Here is a 19,956-nt window from a genome sequence, read left to right as displayed (position 1 = left end):
TTCTTCCGGGGAAAGAAATAAGAGTAGCAATCCCCACCACGTTGGCATTGGGAATCTTTCCCGCTGGAATCTTTTCTTCCTTCAGCCTGCCTCCTCCCGCCAGTTTCACAATTGGTCCTCCGCAGAAACTGGAGCCGCCTTGCAAACGTGGCGGTCGGGCGGCTCCACCTTTCAGCTTAGGCATTTCCTTTTATCCAATCGCGCGAGGCGTACCATTCAACGGCGCGGAGCTTCACCCGTTTGCAACCGCGTTGCTGAGTGGCTGGGAGGGGAAGGGGAATCCAATGTCCAGTCCAAATTAGGCCATTCATAGGCGTCTTTTAAAAGCCAGACTTTTGCAGCGGGACCAGGATTGTACAATGGGGGCAGGAAAAACGGGTCGACCCCGCGTTGAGTTTTTATGAGCGCGTGGCGCGAGAGAGGCGAGATCCGCTGGACTGGGAGGCAGCCTAAGCAGAAGACACGTGTTAGGCTCTACTAAAGTGAAGAAGGTTCCTCTCCCGACGTGTATCGGAGACGCGAAAGTTTCATCGGAGACGCGAAAGTTTCATCGGAGACAAACCGCCCTTGGGCCGGAAGAAGCCATGAGCCTGGGAACAACTTCTCGCTCTCTCACGGTGGGGCTGATGCTAGTATTGTGCATCAACAGGTCCTTGGGCGTCCCCACTTTCAGAAAGGAGAGAGTTGTTCGTCTCGATCCCGAACTCGGCAACCGGCAACACGAAGAAAATCAGAGCTTCCAGTATGATCACGAAGCCTTTCTGGGCAAAGATGATGCCAAAACTTTCGATCAACTTAGCCCGCAGGAAAGCCAGGAACGGTTGGGGTAAGACGGTCCTTATTTTTACCAATACTGGAAAGCATAAAGGTCCCTCGTTCCCCGAGGCAAGAAGGGTGATTTAGAGATTTTTCTCCAACAGTGAAATAATAGTATTTTGTACGCCGACGGAGTTTAGCCACTCTGCTGTCAAAGTTTAATAGTCTTTTTCCCGATAAACGCGCGGCAGCGAAAATCAACTCTGCAAGAGGCGAAGAAATGTCTTACTATGATGCCTTGGTAACGTGGCGGGAGGGAAAGTTCCTATCAACGTCTTGAATGAAAATCAGTTTTCTTCCTAGATCATGCGGTATGCAGAATTCTAGTTTCATATGGGAAATTCAAGCCCAGGAGCAGCTCATTGAAATAAAAGTGTTTGTTGTAGGAGAGGTTCTCTTTCTCTTTTTAAAAACTTTTGGAGGGTGACTTCCTTAATTTGTTGCAGCAGAAACAAGAGTCTTTCATGGGTGAGAAATCTATCCAGTGCATGACAATTGTGTTGGCAGAGGGATAAGTTTACAGAGTGGGACCACAAACAATATACAGGTAGTCCACAACTTACAACAGTTCATTTGGTGACCATTCAAAGTTACAACGGCACTGAAAAAAGTGACATGACCATTTTTCACACAGATGACTGCAGCAGCATCCCCATGGTCATGTGATTTAGATTTTGATACTTGACAACTGGTTTATATTTATGACAGTTGCCGTGTCCTTGGATCACATGATCCCCTTTTGCAACCTTTTGTCAAGCAAAGTTAATGGGGAAGCCAGATTCACTTAACAACTGTGTTACTAATTTAACAACTGCAGTGATTCACTTAATAAATGTGGCAAGAATAGTCGTAAAATGGGACAAAACTCACTTAACAAATTTCTCACTTAGCAACATAAATTCTGGGCTCAATTGTGGTTGTAAGTCGAGAACTATCTGTAGTGCAAAACCTATTATTTTGCAACAGCAACAATGACAAATGTAAAAAAAAACCACCATTGGAGTTGGCTCAAAAGAATCTGATCAGGTGTCCACTTCCAATTCATGTTGTGGCAGGCAGGAAAAGAAACCTAGCAACTAATAAATAGAAACTGATGGAAAGCATTTCAGTGGCGTTGGACTTTAAAAAACAAGTTGAAAGATCAAAAGTAAAATAGTGACACCATAACAGAGCTTGTGAACAGTTTGCTCACTGAAGTGTGTCACAGATAGGAGGAAGTCAAACCAACGTTCCCATGGATCCCATTTATTACTCTTTTCTCTAAGATTCTCAGGTTTAATCTTCCCATTTGATCTTCATGACAAATCTGCTGATTAGAGAAACCAGAGAGATAAATTTGAGATTACCCTGTGATTTGCTGTGGCTAAGCATGAATGAGAATATTCTTCAAATTTATACTCTTGTATAAATGAAGCAATAGCTCTCTTGTCTGGCCTAACTTTGTGATAAACTTGACTTTTCAGACGATGCAGGCAGGGAGAATTGCTTTTCTCTAGGCAAAATACAGTCTGCGATGGCTTCCCATATAACCTAATTTTTCTTCCTCGGTTTTTTATCCCATCTAACGTCCCCAATTCTTATTATATGGCCATTGGAGGGAGTGACAAATGTTAAAACATGCATAATGTCATGCAAATGCTGTAACTGGTGTTCTGGTGCAAATATATTTTTATGACATTTGTATGAAGAACATCATTTCATGGTGTCAATTGGGAATCTTTGCTGTTGGCTGAGGAAGTTGAAGTCAGCAGCTGAATTAAATGAAAATTTTGCTTTGTGGGATGATTCTTCAAGTTGGTGTTAGTGAGGGGAGAGAAGGCCTTTCCTACCTAACATTGTAACTTTCTCTTGAAGAATTGCCAACTTTTATTCAAAATAGCTCTCACTGATGTTATTAGAACCCCTTTTAAAGTCTAATTTCTAAGATGGAGGAGAGGAGAAGCAATTATGCGTAAATGAATAGAATAAAGGTGTTGGGTAGGCCTGGCAGTTGTGTCAAAACAGTGCTTTGGTGATGCCTACCTAGGATGTGGTCAGGACACAATTGGTAGAGCTTCCATGTTTGATGGAGCAACTTTAGACTTCAACCCAAATAGTTTCTCCAGTAACTGGGCCCAGAGTTTGATAATGTCATTGGATCTTTTGCCATTATTGAGAAGTGTCACAGTTAAAGGCGAATCAGATGATTTCTGTCCTTTTCAGTCTGACACTCCTTCTATGCTTGGTGAGTGATGAGTGTTCAAAGCATCCATATAGTACAGACAAAGCTGATATGATTTGCACCCCTACTTGCTTGTACCTGGAGGCAGGTGCAGAAGACTTGGTTTTCTGTTGGGCACCTGAGAAACATTCTAAACTCCGTATGCCTTTTTTGGTGCAGAACAAAGTTACTTTATTCTGAGATGGAAGTATAAAGTCTAGTTGCTAACTTGAGTAATCACAGTGGCTTCTGAATACAACAGCAAAGCAATCATCTGCTCTGCCTCCTACGCTCGTATGTTTAGGAGAGAGGTTTATTTTCTTCTCCTCTTCTAGACTTAAACTGGATTAAAACATTGCTCTTCTTCTAACTCTTGCTATACCTTTGAGACAAGCTGTAGTAAGTATTCAGAGAGCCTTCATATAATCCATATTCTCTACCAGCCAAAGTTCTTCATCGTGGGAATGATTCTACATCCATTCAGTCAGTTATAGAATTTCACTTTGTATTGCTTTTTATTTCATTTAGAAGTATCAAGTATATAACATGAAGGTTTGCCATACCGTGGACAAATATGCCATATTTGTTTATATGACAATTGGTCCTTTATAGTCTTAGAGATCATTGTTCTTCTTTGAAAGAGATTTCACAAGCACTGGCCAATATATTGATTGATAATTGTCTTCACTGGCTACCCATTATATTAATGTTTATAAGCGCCATTGAATATTACATTTCTTCACAACATTTCAATAGGTTATTCTACTATCAGTAATGGTAGTTTTTTTCTATTTCCAATTATTACTTCTTGTCTAATCATAGAAATCTAGTTAGTGGAAGGTTACCTAGTTAAATTCTTTGCTGTGACAAGTGCTGAATGCTTCTCACTAACAAGCCCACTTGGCAAGTCACAACTAGGTTTTTGGGAGAACATTACGCTGGAAAGTTTGCCTGGCATTTAATGCTGTGTATGGAAAATTAAACCTCTGTTTAGTGGACTTTGATGCAATGGGCATAATTCTTATATTTAAATAATGGCAGAAATCAATGCAAATCATTTACATTGGTACAAATGAAGAATTTCCGTCACTTATATACTGTAATATAATTGTCTTACTACTATTTCATTGACAAAGAGGAACAATGGACAATCTCTCCCACCAAGTGATCTGTAAAATTAGGATTTCATTTGTGTATAACTATACTTTGGGTCCTTGGAGCCTCCAAATGCAATCTGTAATCCAGATAGAGATTTCTTTTCTGATGTATATCCCTCTGTGTATGGGGAAGGGGGTTGGAATTTGTATTTTTGCATTTTATTTGGCTTAGGCAACAGTCCACAAAACTTGACTTTTATTTATGCATGTGTGAAAAAGAAATGTGATCAGTACTTTTAAAACATGCTAGATTATCAGATCCCTACAAATTCAGTGGTCAGATATCATCAGTTGGTGTTGACTCCTGTTGGGTTAACGTACGGCCTTTTACTTTGCTGTCACTCCATTCTTCTTTCCTCCCTCACTCCCAATCACTGTCTGAGGAGTGGCTTAAAATGCCACGTAGGTTTTCTTGGAGAAGGCACAAGGGATTATTTCTAGAGAATGAGAATCTCTTGCATACATTTCCAGTTCTAGTTGCAAGCAAAGGCACAGTGAAAAGGGAAGAAAGAGTAAGAAAAGATATGGGTAAAGACAGAGACTGTGAAATGTAATTTGCTAATAATGCGACCCTTCCTCAAAAAATAGATTGAAGGTCACTCAAAATAATGCAACTTTTTTTTTAAAAAAAAAATGCAATCATAGCTTGTGGAGGTAATTAGGGAAAAGATTTCTTGAAACAATAATGTTATCTTAGATCAGATAGATAAGGCAATGTGGTAGAGTGGTTAAAGTTTGAGATTCATACTGGAAATGTCAGGCATGCCTCCATCAATAACCAAGAAAGAAAACTTCCAACTCCATTGCTTGTGGAATTAAAGATACTTTTACTGGTTATGGAAAGATAGCAGCGAAAGAAAAGCAAGATCTGAGCCAAAAAGCCACAAACAAGTATATATCAAACGTTTACCCAGCACCCTCCCACCATGCACCCCAACCCAATAACCAATCTTGCACCCCAACCCAATAACCAATCTTCACCTCCCTAAAGTGTCATGTGAGTTGCATCTTCAAAACTTCTCATTCAGTTGGTATGCAGAGACAGTTGACCTTGACCAAGTCCAAACGCAGGCCATCAGCATGCGCAGAAGATGGTGAGATTCAACCCCCCTCCTGATAACTCGTCCAGTATCATGCAGTTCCCTTCCCAAATACCATAAGCCCCCACCCTCCCCGTTTCTATGGCAGCCAATAGCAAGCAAGCAAAGTAGAGGCTGACAGGAAGCTTGCTCAATGATTTTGGACCAGTTCTTTTTTCAGCCATTGAGCCTCACAGGTTTGTTGCAGTGGGGAACAATTGCAGGAGAGAGGGCTTTGTATACTGTCTTTGTGTCCCTGGTAGAATGGAGCGATATTGTTGCATCAGATAATTTAAAAATTACCAAAGAGATACAGAGTTTAAAAATAAAAATCTAGTTTATATATTTGAAGGAGGACATTATACACTGAAGTGTATCATTTGCTTTCATGAAGATTACATCTGCATTGGGGATACATTAGGGTTTTCAAAAAAATCTTACTCCCATGACCCTAGCAGTAGGTCCTTGACTTACGACAAGAATTGGGACAGAATTTCTGTTACTAAGCAAAGCAGTTATTAAGTGACTCACACCTGATTTTACGATCTTTGTGACATGGTTGTTAAGTGAATTATTGCAGTTAGAATTATGTGGTGGTTAAGCAAATCCAGCTCCCCCTATTCATTTTGCTTGCCAGAAATCATTTGGGACAGTCAAAAATGGCAATCAAATGACCTGATAATGCTACAACCATCATACAGATATGCTGATTGCCAAATGCCCAAGTTTTGATCATCTAACTGTGGAGATGCTGCGATGATTGTAAGTGAGAAGATTGGTTATAAGTCACTTTTTTCAGTGCTGTGTTAACTTCGAATGGTTGCCAAAACAATTGGAAATTACCTGCAGTTTCCTAGTCACTTGATCTGCTGCAACTGTAGTTAGGGTTACCTATTAGCAAACAAATTAGCTAACAAACTTGTTAGAGGACTATTTTCCATCTTAGGGAAGGTAAAAGAGATGAACAGTCCGGTGGCAGCAATCAGGAAAACTGAGGATAAGCTGCAGAATATTTACACATCTTGGGGCCGATTACAAATTGTGAGTAGTATCATTTGTTACATAAGCAGAGATAGCAGGTTGTTTACTTCTAACTGTATGGCTATCTGTGGGTTCTTTATCTGTTCAGTGGCCTCTTAGAAACTGTCTAGAGCAGGGGTGTCAAACTCAAGACCCACGGGCCGGATCTTGGTCACATGGTGCTTAGATCTGGCCCACGGGGCTGCCCTGGAAACAGCGAAGGACTGGCTCGCGATGCCTTTGCCAGTGAAAATGGAGCTCGGGATGGCTATGCACAGCTGTCCCATGTGCCCCCCCCCCCGAGCTCTGTTTTTACTGGCAGAGGGCTGCAGGAGGCAGTAACAGCTGAAAATGGGGCCCAGGAAGTTGTTTTCATGGCAGAACGTTCAGGCCACCACAGGCGCCCCCGACACAAGTGATATCATATTGTCCATGCCCACCCCAACCCCCAAGGCCAAAAACAACCCTGATGCAGTACTTAATGAAATTGAGTTTGGTAGAGCCACATTTTTGGTGAAAATCAGTTTTCATATGCTCAAAGATCAAGGTCCTATTTAATCACTTCAGCTGCTTTTTAGCTACCATGATGAAAGAATGGAAGAGCTTACTGAGTTGAGTTACTGCACTGTTTCTTCTTATTTCCTGTTTTCTCCTGTTTTCTTTTTGTTTTTGAGTTGACTTAGGGACTACAAAAGGGAAACACATGATGACATGCCAAACATCATGTAAATACTGTGACTTGCATATTTGTATCATACTTTGGAATGCCTGTATATTTTTGCATCGTTTGTGTGATGACAAAATCCATGAACGGTCATTTTGACATCAACATGGCTTTTCATGGATGCCTATCTCTCTTAATGAATTTTTGACTTTTAGCTCCCTACATAAATCTGTGTAAATGTGGAACTAAGTTGCTGTTTATGGTGGTATGATCACTATACTTTTATGCAATATATATATTTTTCTGTCCTAAATTATATTTTGGGGTGTCTTTCTTTGTGCTGTCTGATATAAGCATATAGTATATTTTTCTGTAAGAGTGTAAACTCTGCTCCATATAACATATATTCATAATTGTGGTATTAGTGGTTACAGAATCCTTCCTTGATGGCAATAGATGAGGGAATTGTGATCTAACAGATTTGGAAATGACCATATTGGAAAGGCCATGATAAAGGATTGGATGGATTGCTCAACTATATTTTACTATAATTCAGATACTGATTTGGATGTTTGTATGTGATCTGGACTGGAGGACAGATATGCATGAATAATTTGTTGGTGCAAACAGCAGTGCTAAACAGCAGAGATAAAATGCATCATGTCAGCTTTAGACAGGCATCACTGTGATTCCCATTCAGAAGATTCACTTTAAGCAAATGTAACTGGCATGACAATTTGTGGAACAGTTGCCTAGGATTATATGGATAGTAATGCAAATTCTGAAGCATATTTACCAATATTCTAATAATCTGATTACTTTCCCCTTTATCTCAGAAAAATTGTTGATCGGATCGATGATGATAAAGATGGTTTTATCACAACAGAAGAACTGAAAAATTGGATTAAAAGAGTACAGAAACGTTACATCTTTGAAAATGTGGCTAAGGTCTGGAAGGATTATGATCTCAATAAAGACAATAAAATTTCATGGGAAGAATACAAACAAGCATCATATGGCTACTACTTAGGTAAGAAAATTCTAGACATATAGTAATTCAGCTGCATTTCTTTACATTTATCAGCCATAAAACTGAACCTAATTCAGATGCAACAGAGCCAGAATAAATGGTGGATGGATGGAAAATTAGCCTAATAACTACCTAGTGCTAAAAAAAATAAATACCTGAGAGTAATATAATTCCCATAGTGAATTAAGTTCTTGGACTTTTGGAAAATATTGGAATAAAAACACACAAAGCACCATCATCAGAAATTCTGAATTCTACCATTGTTTCTAAAAAGGCTTATAGAACAATTTTGGGTATATTCCTTTTTGGTTCTTTTCCAGAATAGTATGACTGGAAGTAAAATATTTAGTAAACTCTGGTAAGAAACAACAGTTTAGTTCAAACCTAGATCTTATTAGCTCTATTTTGGCATTTTACATTTATGATAAATTTGATACAAAATATATCTGAGAGTACTTGAAATGTTGGAGCAGAAAGATTCCAAATATCCCTGAAGTATCCTGCTTTAATTCAGCATGTGTCCAAAACAAATGCAAAACAACTTCTGAAAAGCAACCTGTGTGTATATTAAATACCAGTTGAAATTAAGCCAAGGGCTACAGCTGGGCTGCAGGTTATTCATATTTGTCTTTGATGTATTCAAGATTAAATTGCAAGAAAGCAGAAACTCACTTGTTTGGTAAATATAGGCAGACAAGATGCACAGGTAAGAAATGAATACAGAAAAGAAGAAATGCATTTGTCAATTTAATCTAAATGTAAATGAATCACTAAATGGGACTTTGGATTCAGTTTTGAGTTCCAGAGGACATGGGTACCATTAAAGAGGGTGTAACGTTCCTATAGCCTTTGTTTCTGACTACATGTGCTTATTCAAGCAAATCAGTTTTCTGGCCAACTTGGTGGCCCTGTGCACATTGTTATAAACAAGTAAAGATTCCTATGGATAAAGCATATATGTCAAAGCACAAGTGCTTTTGAGTGTAAAAGAAAAGGGACTGCTTGGGCTGTTTTCATAATATCATTGCTTTGAGGACTAAAATGGTAATTAAATCCTCTTACAATACCTTCCTTCTGTTTAAAGCACATGGAAGTAACAGTTGCTGCAACACTAATAGTACCGTATTTATCGGCGTATAACACGCAGTTTTAAAACTAAAATTGCAAGCTTAAACCCTGCCTGCATGTTATACGCCGATACTCCGGGTGGCAGAAGCCCGGGACCCAGTCAAATTCGCTGCGCAAGGTGAAACGGCCGGCAGCAGCCCTGCTCTCCTGCTGCGGCTTCTGTTTCAATAGGGAAGAAAACTTCCTTTCGCTTCCCGGGCTTCTGCCGCCCGGCAGAAGCCCCGGGACCCAGTCAAATTCGGGAAGCGAAAGGAAGTTTTCTTCCCTACTGAAACAGAAGCCGCAGCAGGAGAGCGAGGCCAGCGTCCGTTTCAGTCGCTTCCCTTCTCCGTCTTGATTGCTGGAAGCAGTAACAAACGGCGCGTCCGCTCCGCATCGCCCTGACAACCACCCCAGCCGGCGGCTGCCAGGCCTCGCTGGAGTCAATTGCAAAGCTGCGTTCAGCGCTTTGAGGACCTGAGGCATCTTGGGAAATGTAGTTCCCTATCAGAAAGAATGGAGTAGCTGCGAATTTGTAACAACATAATATAACTTGGTGCTTCGCAGGTTACGAAAATCTCGTTTGATTTGCACACTGTTTTTTAAAAGTTAGATAAAGAAATTATGCTGTGAAAGCGACTAGATAGCCCCCCTCCCCTTCCTGTGTGTGAGAAAGGGAAGGAGAGGAAGGAAGGAGGGAGGGGGGAGGAAAAGAAGAAGGGAGGGGGGGAGAAGATGGAAGGAGAAAAGATGGATGGAAGGAGAAAGAATGGAAGGAGAAGGAGGAAGATGGAAGAAGAAAGGAAGAAAAAGAAGAAGGGAGGGAGAAGGAAGGAGGTAGGAAGAAAAGGGGAAGAGAGGGAAAGAGCAGAAAGACAAAGAGGATGAAGTTGATAGGCAAGAGGAAGGGGGAAGGAAGGGAAAAAAGAGGGAGAGAGTGAAGATGAGGAAGAGGTTTTTGGTTTTCCAAAAAGCAGTGATTCTGATTAAGTTTTTTTGCTCAAAGAGGTGTTTTTTCATTTCATATTTGCCTTTTAAGAGGAGTTAATGTTATAATTCATGTTCTAATGTTATAAATTTTAATCCAACATTAAGTTCCGAGCTTCCAAGTCATTTATTTTTAATGAAAAAATTTTTTACTCAAATTTTTGTGTTAAAATGGGGGGTGCGTGTTATACGCCGGTGCGTGTTATACGCCGATAAATACGGTATATATAATGATGGGAAAGGAATGCAGATACATAGCTTTGTCAAAGAGTCTCTAGTAAATACGAAATGCTGTGGTTTTTATTGTGGGCTAAGAAAAGAATTATATATTTTTTATTTGAAGAATATGGAGCTATGTGTGTATGTACAACAGTAGGTTGAAAGATCTAGTGGAAGAATTGCCATATACAGAATACTATACTGGATGTACGTCTTATATAGGGGAGATTTAGAGATGTACATTCTTGGATGAAGCACTCTGGTGTTAATTATTCCTGCAATCTTAGTTTGGTTCATCTTAGTCTAATACTTTCATTTTTCTATAGAGCATTCCAAAGAGTTCCAAGATGTCACAGAGCAACACAATTTTAAGAAAATGCTGCCCAGAGATGAAAGAAGATTCAAACAAGCTGATCTGGATGGTGATTCAGAAGCAACTCGTGAGGAATTCACTGCTTTCCTTCACCCGGAGGAGTTTGAGCATATGAAAGACATTGTTGTTCTAGTAAGCTATGGCAAAGCCACCCTTATTCTTTTGGGCTTCTCTTTATTACATCAGCTTGAAAATGACCTCTTCATCTTTCAAGGTTTCCTAGACAGTAATTACTGTTCTTTTCATCCAGAAGGAAAGCTGTTTTTAGGAATTAGGCGGCTAAAAAGTAGCTTCTCTCCTAAATTTTGGTGTTCCCTCTTATGTCTCGATTAATTCTATATGAGGTTTGTTTAGTAGCAAGGTAGCAAACAGAGTCACATACATGGACTAATGATGGGATTCATTTTTTTTTTTTATTACCGGTTCTGTGGGTGTAGCTTGGTGGGCATGGCAGGGAAAGGATATTGTAAAATCTCCATTCCCACCCCACTTCAGGGGAAGGTTACTGCAAAATCCCCATTTCCTCCTGATCAACTGGGACTAGGGAGGCAGAAAATAGATGGGAGTGGGGCCAGTCAGAGGTGGTATTTACCTGTTCTCCGAACTATTCAAAATTTCTGCTACCGGTTCTCCAGAACTGGTCAGAACTTGCTGAATACCACCTCGGACATGGACCCATTTTGCCATGAATATTGCCTTATTGAAGTATTCAATAAATCCTTGATTTTATCACATGCTAAAGCAACAATACTGAGAAAAAAATGCTTGTGTTAAATGTTTTAAAATAGCATCCATTGAAAGTCATAAAAATGCAAACTTTGTGTTTTATCCCCATTTATCAATGGCCAATCCTTTGCCGCCTATTTTTGACACATTACAGGCCCATTGTTGCTTGAGTGCTATAGAGCTGGGCTGTTTTCATGATCCTTCAAATTAACTGTAGAAATCCGGGTGGCTGCTTACTATGGCATAATTTTCCTTTATAAGAAATGAAGACAGTGCCTTATTATGGTATAATTCACATATGTTAAGCATCATTTGTAGCTTACTCAATTAACCATGATTAAACAGTTGGCTGATTTCAGACTATTACCCTGTTTCCCTGAGAATAAGACCTCCCCGGATAATAATCCCAATTGAGCTTTTGAGCGCAAGCGCTAAAATAAGCCCTCCCCCCAAAATAAGCCCTCCCTGAAAATATTGCAGCACAGCAGCAGCCATGAGGTGACCACGCTCACCGCCTCCTGCACCTGAAAAAAAATAATAAGACCTCCCCGAAAATAAGGCCAAGTGCTTATTTCAGGGGTCAAAAGAAAATAAGACCCTGTCTTATTTTGGAGGAAACACGGTATATTTAACAAAATCAAATAAACCAGTGGTTGTCAACTATTTCTTGACTACAGACTTCCTTTAAATACATTTTGTGGCCATGAATCATCAATCTTCAAGCCGACATGGACCCCTATGATGTCATCATGACCTCCCAGGGGTCTCCCAGGTTGAGAACCACTGAAATAAAAAATATTCCAGTGTGTGATGTCAAACTAGGCATAGTCAGCCATTGGCCCAACTAAGTGATGTCAAGACCAGCTTTCTCCAGCCTGATGTCGTCCAACTGTTGACTATAGTTTCCAAAATTTCCTGGTTTCCAGTTTTCTTTTTTTGGGGTGGTGGTGGTGTTGAGATATTGAGATTTGGGCTTAAGCTCTTCCTACTGTATGTACTGAACCACAGGCTTATTGTTATTTCTGAGGCTTAGAAACTGTTTTGCTATTCCTAACTTGAAAGCTTAAAATATTATTAGTCACATTGATTTATTAATGACCTGGTATTTAATTGACTAAGCAACCTTTGAAAGTTCAGATATTTTCATATAAATGATACCTCCAGAGAAATATTACAGAAGCTCCTGTAGCCAATTCCTGTGCATAAAGAAGGTTCTAAGGTAAAACATACCTTGCATGTATGTTCAGAAAAAAATATTTAGATAATATAACATCACGTTTGTTGTATGTTTGATTTAAAAAAAGGCTCTACTGCTCTTGGTGTAAACAGCCTTTCCCAGACTGTTCCTTTCCAAATAATTTTAGATGTCAACTCTCATAATTCCTAGCAAGCACTCAATAGGCCAGGCTGGCTGAAGATTATGGAAGTCCAAGACCACTGGAGGGCTTCACATTGGGAGATGCTGATGTAAAAGGACAGCTGAAAATGAAAGATTTATAAGCAGTTTGCAGAAAAAACTAGGCATCTTTATACTGACAGCTTTTTTCCTCTTATTGTGACAGGAAACACTGGAGGACATAGACAAAAATGAAGATGGTTTTGTGGATCAGGATGAATACATTGGTATGCCATGGCATGGAGAATTGTACTATTTGTTATAAATATTGTTTCTTTTGTATAAATATATGATTTTTACTGAAACCTTTAAAGTGAAATCTAATACAAAGTAATATTATGTAAGAAAGAAAAAAGAAAAAGAGAAATAAAAGAAAAAGCAAAAAGTTCAAGAAAAGAGAAAAAATTGAATAAAAATAGAAAGAAGTAAAAATATATAAAGAATCGTATTCCTTTTTTTTATAATCTATCCTCTTTAATCCTCAAAGACATAAATCAAAAGCTCATTTTTATAATTTCTTGCAAAATATCCATAAGATAGTTCTACTCACCAATAATTGTAGATAATTTCTTTTCTCTAATAAAAAAAAACAATTTATCCATTTCAGCAAAATATGTCAACTTCACCAATCATTCTTCCATTATGGACAATGTTGAATCTTTCCATCTTGGTGTATGTATTAATCATGTTACACTAATCATATATTGAAATAATCTCCCATAATATTTTTCTAACTATTCTCCCATTAGTCCTAAATTCTGACTTCAATTGAATACCAGTCTTTACCATCCTCTATATCAAAGTTTGTATTTGAATCCATTTCTTTTAGCTTTTATTCATGTCCACCAAACATGAATACCTTAGCTTTCCTAACTCATTTTTCCAAGTGTTGTTTGATTTCCAAGTCGTCTTGTTTTTTCAAAGCAACAATGGTTCCTCTTTGGAGTACTTAGTGCTTAGGGCAAAGAAATGAAAAGGAAATTTAATGAAGAGGTACCGGTACTTCCTATGAATGAATATAGCTAAAGCCTCACTAAAAACCACTAAGTTCCACAAAGCTGATTGTTGTTTCTCTAAAATTCCTGGTGATTTCTATTCCTTCAGCTTGTTTGATTCTGATGTTATCCACAGAGACTTTGGCTGGCAGAAAGAAAATGCGGAGTTGCTCTAGGCTGTTTTTCTAGTCAGATTTCTAAAGGTAGCATAAAAGAAAGTGGTTGGATTGTGTAACAGGAAAGTGTGACTCTTCTAACTTCTTTAGTCTTAGAAGATATTCAGTAGGTAAGAAAAGGGATCAGCATTCTCCTATTTTATTTAAAAAAACGTTATTTTCCATCAGACAAAAGATGCAAGAAGATGCAATACCCAGGCTTGTAAATAAGCCCACTGAAGTAGCATAGGCGTAGCAGCATAAACCAAAGTAGAAATATAAACAGAGTTTTGAAGATGTGGTGAGAATAGAATCTTTTAATATTTGGGAAGGAGCAGAAAGGGGCAAGCGTGGCAGCACAATTACAACGCTACTTGTTTTATATGTGCAGCACGCATAAAGTGGGCAGTACAGGTAGTCCTTGAGTTACGACTACAATTGAGCCTAAAAGTTTTGTTGCTAAGTGAAACATTTGTTAAGTGAGTTTTATAAAGTTACTAACAGGGTTGTTAATGAATTGGCTGCCCCATTGACTTTGCTTGTCAGAAGGTTGCAAAAGGTAATAACACGACCCCAGGGTACGGCAACTGTCATAAATATGAGTTGCCGAGCATCTGGATTATGATCATGTGACCACAGGGATGCTGCAATGATTATAAATGTGAAAAATGGTCATAACTTTTTTTCAGTACCATTATAACTTAGAACACTCATTAAATGAACCGGTGTAAGTCAAGGACTACCTGCATTGTAATCCCAGTTGCAGACGCTATCTTGATTTTGTGTGAACTATTTTATATTTTAATATACCGTGCAGAAGAAGTTATCTCTAAACAAATGCAATTTTAATTATGTATTAAATGGCACTTTCCCCTTATCAGCTCAGCCTCTTTCATGTTATCTGATGACTTAAATGAAGGCCACTTTTTTTTGTTAGATATAGTTATGATTATAAATCAGAAAAGCAAATAAGGAGAAAGGTGACTTACAGAATGTGTGAAATATTTAAGCATATACATGGATTTCTGGGTTGTCCTTCAAGTAGCAGTTACATTATCAATTCAAGAGCAGTAAAATGCTGCATGACGATAAAAGAAGTGTGAAGCCACAATGCAAATAACATAAGAGCATATGCAAAGTGGATTCTGAGAATCATTACACAAAAGTCTCTTCCCCCCATCCCTCCTATCTGGTGCAGAAGTCCACATCTAACTCTTGAATTTTTAACTGGCTCTAAAACAAATTTTCTCCCACCTTACGAGCTGATTCCAATTTCTGCAAACTACAGTCAGTATTAATGAAGATGTAGCACTAAACCAGGAGAAAAGGAAATGATGGAAAATTATGTTATGAGATGTAATTGCATCTAATGCATTTACCATAAGTTGCCTACATACAGTTCATATGATTTTTCCAACCTAGAGTTCTTTTAATGTTGGTTTCTCTGGGTTTTAATGTCTCCAACTCTTCAGGATCAGGTTGATTGGTGTTTTTCTTTCTTTTGAAGAGTATGCCCCCCCCCCATGAATAAATCTATTATAAGAAGTTTGGGTTCAGTAGGTGCTGAGTTATGTGGAGGGAAGGAAAGGAGGTAATTTTTTTAAAAAGTCTGAAATTACATTTAGCCTAACAACTATCTCATAGTCTTGTACATCTATTTAATTTTAATCATTTGGCACCTGTTCATATAAGCTTCATTGGAAGTCTATTGTCTTCTTGATTTATGTGGTTTTATTGGTTGGATTTTCATACTGATATTTTGGGTGACTATAATGCATTTGATTTTGTATAATCATGAATCATTGAGAAATATGTCTGTATAGAAATACAGTAAATAAATAAAGGTAGGATACGTCTTTTCTCTAGTACAAAAACTCAGTTTAACATAATATTTCTTGTTTCCAGCTGACATGTTTGCACATGAAGATGGGGGACCTGAACCAGATTGGGTGGTAACAGAACGTGAACAATTTGCAGATTTTCGAGATCTAAACAAGGATGGAAAAATGGATAAAGAAGAAATTCGACACTGGATTCTTCCAAAAGATTATGATCATGCACAAGCCGAAGCAAGGCATTTAGTTTATGAATCAGATGCAGATAAGGTATTTAGGGTTTTTTCCCCCACAGGTGTCACGTTAGCTTATAAGTGTTTTCTTCAAATCAAGGAAGCAAGTTTTAGATTATTTTTTTCACACCAACAATTTATTTTTCAAATTGTTTTGGTACTTTTACAAGCAAATGCCTACTGACACCTCTTTTTTGTATATTGTTTTTTTTATATGGCCGGAAGCATTGAGGGTCGCATATAAAGGGATTTAGAGAAAAATATAAATAAATACCAATCCAAATTCTTATACCAGAGTTTGGAGTTTTAAAACAAAGAGGCACAAAATTGACTAGGAACATAGCTGTGTATAGGGCCCCTCCTGTTGATCTTCTGCTGAATCCTTGGTACATTTGCAGGTCTCAGAGGAAAGAAATACCCAGAAATACCTACAAAAGTAGCAGAATATAATCAATCTCAGGACAACTGGGTTATGTAGGCCAAATTTTCATCATGGAAACAAGCATTTTAGAGCAACATTAAAAAGGGACTGTTGATATTATTGCAGCTTATCTGCAGCTAATGATTGTCTGCAGCTTATGATTTTTGAATAATCATTTTTCATAGAACTAAGTAGTTTTGTATGTGTCTGTGTATTTATGTGTATGTGAATATACATACATATACAGATCTTATTTTTAGATATACATTAAAGCTATGTAATTAGAACTGAATATTTGTAGCTGTTTTTCTAACCAGCTTTTTTTCCCCCCCTTGCAGGATCAGAAGTTAACCAAACAAGAGATTCTAGATAATTGGAACATGTTTGTTGGAAGTCAAGCTACAAATTATGGAGAAGATCTCACAAAGAATCATGATGAGCTATAATGTTTTTTGAAAAGCAAATATATCAGAGACTTTTGTCTGAGTTGCCTGTAGATGACCAGAATAACAATGGTCATTATGGCAAATTAATTTTGCACCAGTATATATTTCTAACAAAAAAGCAATTCTGTTAATACCATTGAATGCCACAGATGTCACTTCTTCTAAATGCATATTTTAATGAATTCATTGTAACTTGGGGAGCACATTTTCCATTTGTAGGTTGACATACTTTCACTTCAATCTTGTAACCTTGGATTTATCACTAAAATCAGTGAGATTTAACCTGTGAAACAGAGTAACAGAGTAAGATAAACAGCCTCCAATCTTACTACTTAACATGTACAACATCATACTATGTGTGGAGAGTTGAATAATTCAGTGCTCTTTCATGGTATAGTCCACAGGTGTCAAACTCTCTGCGTCACATTACTGTCACATGACTTTTTCCCATCGTGGGTGTGGCCTGCACATGACGCATGTATCCCGTGGGCCACCAGCTTGACACCCGGGTATAATGAAACCCCCCATATTTCAAAGAACATGGAGTCTATCAATTGTTTTTGCGGTACAACTCATTCCCAATCCACGTGACCAATGGTAGTCAAAAAGCTTGGCTTTCATCCCTGCCATGTAGGGATTTCTTTTATATCAGAATGTTTCAAATGTTTTATCTCATGTATAATGAAGTGGTAGAAGCATCATGTAAGGTTACATCACATGAAGTATACTATCATCAGAATGCATTGCTCAGGTTTTCAGTGATAGGTCTCTACTCAGAACCAAGATCTGATCTTAGAAAGTTACACAACTCATAATGCCTATGGATGACATGCAAGGGTCCATACTTTTTCTCTGCTGCCAACTAGTGGTCATCTAAATTATTGCAGACCAGATATGTCATGTAGCAAATGCAGCATGTGATTAAAACAGTTTTTAAAGAGTGACATTGTTGGGGAAATACTACTAAATATATGGTTCATACAACATGATGCTGTACCATGGTGAAGAAATTCTTTGGGAATAGACATAATCAAACACCTTTGTCCTTGCATATTCTCCTCTGGCCCATGCCAAGTTCTTCATTTTCAGGCTTCAATTCTCAGAATTTTCGAACAATCATAATGCTTGTTTGGGATTTCTGGAAGCTGCAAGTATAATACAGCTGAAGAACATTGGATTGGGAAGATATTAATCTTTGGAACCAAAGAATAATGGAAAAATGCAACAAAATTTATGAACTTAAAAAAATTCTTTAAATTCTTATGAGTTAAATTCTTGAAGTTATATTTAGGAATAGGAATGAACAAAAATTCCAACTACAGCAATCTTGAAGCATTTGATAAATTTTCAGGATGCTTATTTTAGTTACTCAAGTAACTAAAATAGACCAAGGGTGCTGGGTTTAACTTGAAACACTAATTAATTAATTAAATCAAACCTTTGCCTAAGCATAATCAATCAATCAATCAAAAAGGATTTTAATGGAGCTTGACTGTTCAGAGATGTTTGTCTCGGTAATATCATTAAAATCCAATTATGACAAATGCTACAAAATGTTATGGTAATACTATGTCATATAATATAATTTATCTTCTTAGTATGAGAAAGTATTAATTGCTGGAAACAATGATTCATTCCCGCAATATAGAAATCCATTTTGTGCGTTTCTCACCAGTTACAGTACTTCAGATTTTTTTCTTCATGAATGGATTTTTATATCTGCAGGTTCTCTGTGCACACTGTTGTGACATAGATCTTCCATTAACTAAATGCTTTTATTATGGTGATGTCATGACATACCAAAGACATCTCTTCAATTCAGAGAATGTTTTTAAGAATTAGCATGCATGCAGTTTTGTTATTAGGACTTACCAAATTGCCTTAATGGCTAACGCTCATTGTCTTAAAGCCCCACATGTGTCGGCCATTTCCAATTAGTATTTCTCCTACAGCAGTGTTTCTCAACCTTGGCAACTTGAAGATGTCTGGACTTCAACTCCCAGAATTCCCCAGCCAGCATCGGGAATTCTGGGAGTTGGAAGTCCAGACATCTTCAAGTTGCCAAGGTTGAGAAACACTGTCCTACAGGATAGAGAAAATACTGCACACACAGCTTTGTTTTTATATAAGGACTATCTCCATGCTTTTATATTATACTCTATAGACGCTGAGCTTATTCTTACGGGCATCACCAGTAAATTCATAATGTTATAAAGAGAGAGACAACTCACTGTGATCACAGATAATAAGTAAACAACAGTTTATTTGGAACTTTTGTCCTATGTTTACTTACTTGAAACCCTGCCCCTCCCAAATGTGTACATGGAATAAAGTTTCTGGCAAATTGCTACAGATGCAAATGTATTTGTTTATGTAAATGGGTTGGTTGGTTGAATGGATAGAAGATAGATCAATAGCAATAGCACTTGGACTTTCTGAATATACCTCTTCACTGCGCTTTAAAGCCCTCTAAGCAGTTTACAGATTCAGCATATTGCCTCCAACAATCTGGGTCCTCATTTTACTGACCTCGGAAGGATGAAAGGCTAAGTCAACCTTGAGCCGCTCAGAATTGAACTCCTGGAGTGAGCATGGAGTTAGCCTGCAGTACTGCATTCTAACCACTCCGCCACTGGATGGATGGACGGACAGACAGACTTCACACGGCCCATCTAGAGTCACTAGTCTTTGCATAAAAAATGTTACTTAGGAGATAGAGTATGCCTGGTTGCACTGCTCTTGTCCTTTATGAGCTTTTGCATAAATCAAGTACATCTCTACATGGAAGAGAACCTTGACTTTAGTGATACAAGTACTAGTAGTCTCATGTTTTTCATTGTTTTAAATGGTATTGTGAGCAGACCCTTAAAGATAGTCTGGAAATTGCCCCTGGCACAATATTTCAGCATGGGTGGTGAGTAGTTCTATATAATCATCACCTGAAGAATATCACTGGTTAACAACCGCCTCTGAAAATATTCAAAAAAAATTCTTCAAGTGTTCGTAATGGTGTATAAAGCCTGAACAGTTTAGGCTATTTTAAGGGACAACAACCTCTTGTGTTAGTCTGCTGTTCATTCTTGTGGTTGATATCAAT

General features: G+C 38.1%; 1 protein-coding gene across 1 annotated transcript; it reads left to right on the top strand.

Moving 5' to 3' along the window:
- Nucleotides 1-280: 280 nt before the first annotated feature.
- On the top strand, nucleotides 281-19,205 carry RCN1 (reticulocalbin 1). The gene is made up of 6 exons (XM_032229389.1): nucleotides 281-826; nucleotides 7,773-7,966; nucleotides 10,606-10,784; nucleotides 12,941-13,001; nucleotides 15,830-16,029; nucleotides 16,752-19,205. Exons 1-6 carry the CDS (start codon nucleotides 585-587, stop codon nucleotides 16,857-16,859), a joined length of 984 nt encoding a protein of 327 aa, XP_032085280.1. The 5' UTR covers nucleotides 281-584; the 3' UTR covers nucleotides 16,860-19,205.
- The last annotated feature ends 751 nt before the right edge of the window (nucleotides 19,206-19,956 follow it).

The sequence above is a fragment of the Thamnophis elegans genome, chromosome 1 (genome assembly GCF_009769535.1).
Source record: "Thamnophis elegans isolate rThaEle1 chromosome 1, rThaEle1.pri, whole genome shotgun sequence".
NCBI lineage: Eukaryota > Metazoa > Chordata > Lepidosauria > Squamata > Colubridae > Thamnophis > Thamnophis elegans.
Note: the sequence above shows the minus strand (reverse complement) of the source record. Positions and strands in the feature narration are given on the sequence as shown.

Bases quoted from the DNA above. Each gene is read 5' to 3' on its own strand.
- RCN1 (XM_032229389.1), top strand. From the start codon at position 585: ATGAGCCTGGGAACAACTTCTCGCTCTCTCACGGTGGGGCTGATGCTA. The intron at 827-7,772 runs GTAAGACGGTCC...CCTTTATCTCAG, and splicing joins GAAAGCCAGGAACGGTTGGG to AAAAATTGTTGATCGGATCG. The intron at 7,967-10,605 runs GTAAGAAAATTC...ATTTTTCTATAG, and splicing joins ATCATATGGCTACTACTTAG to AGCATTCCAAAGAGTTCCAA.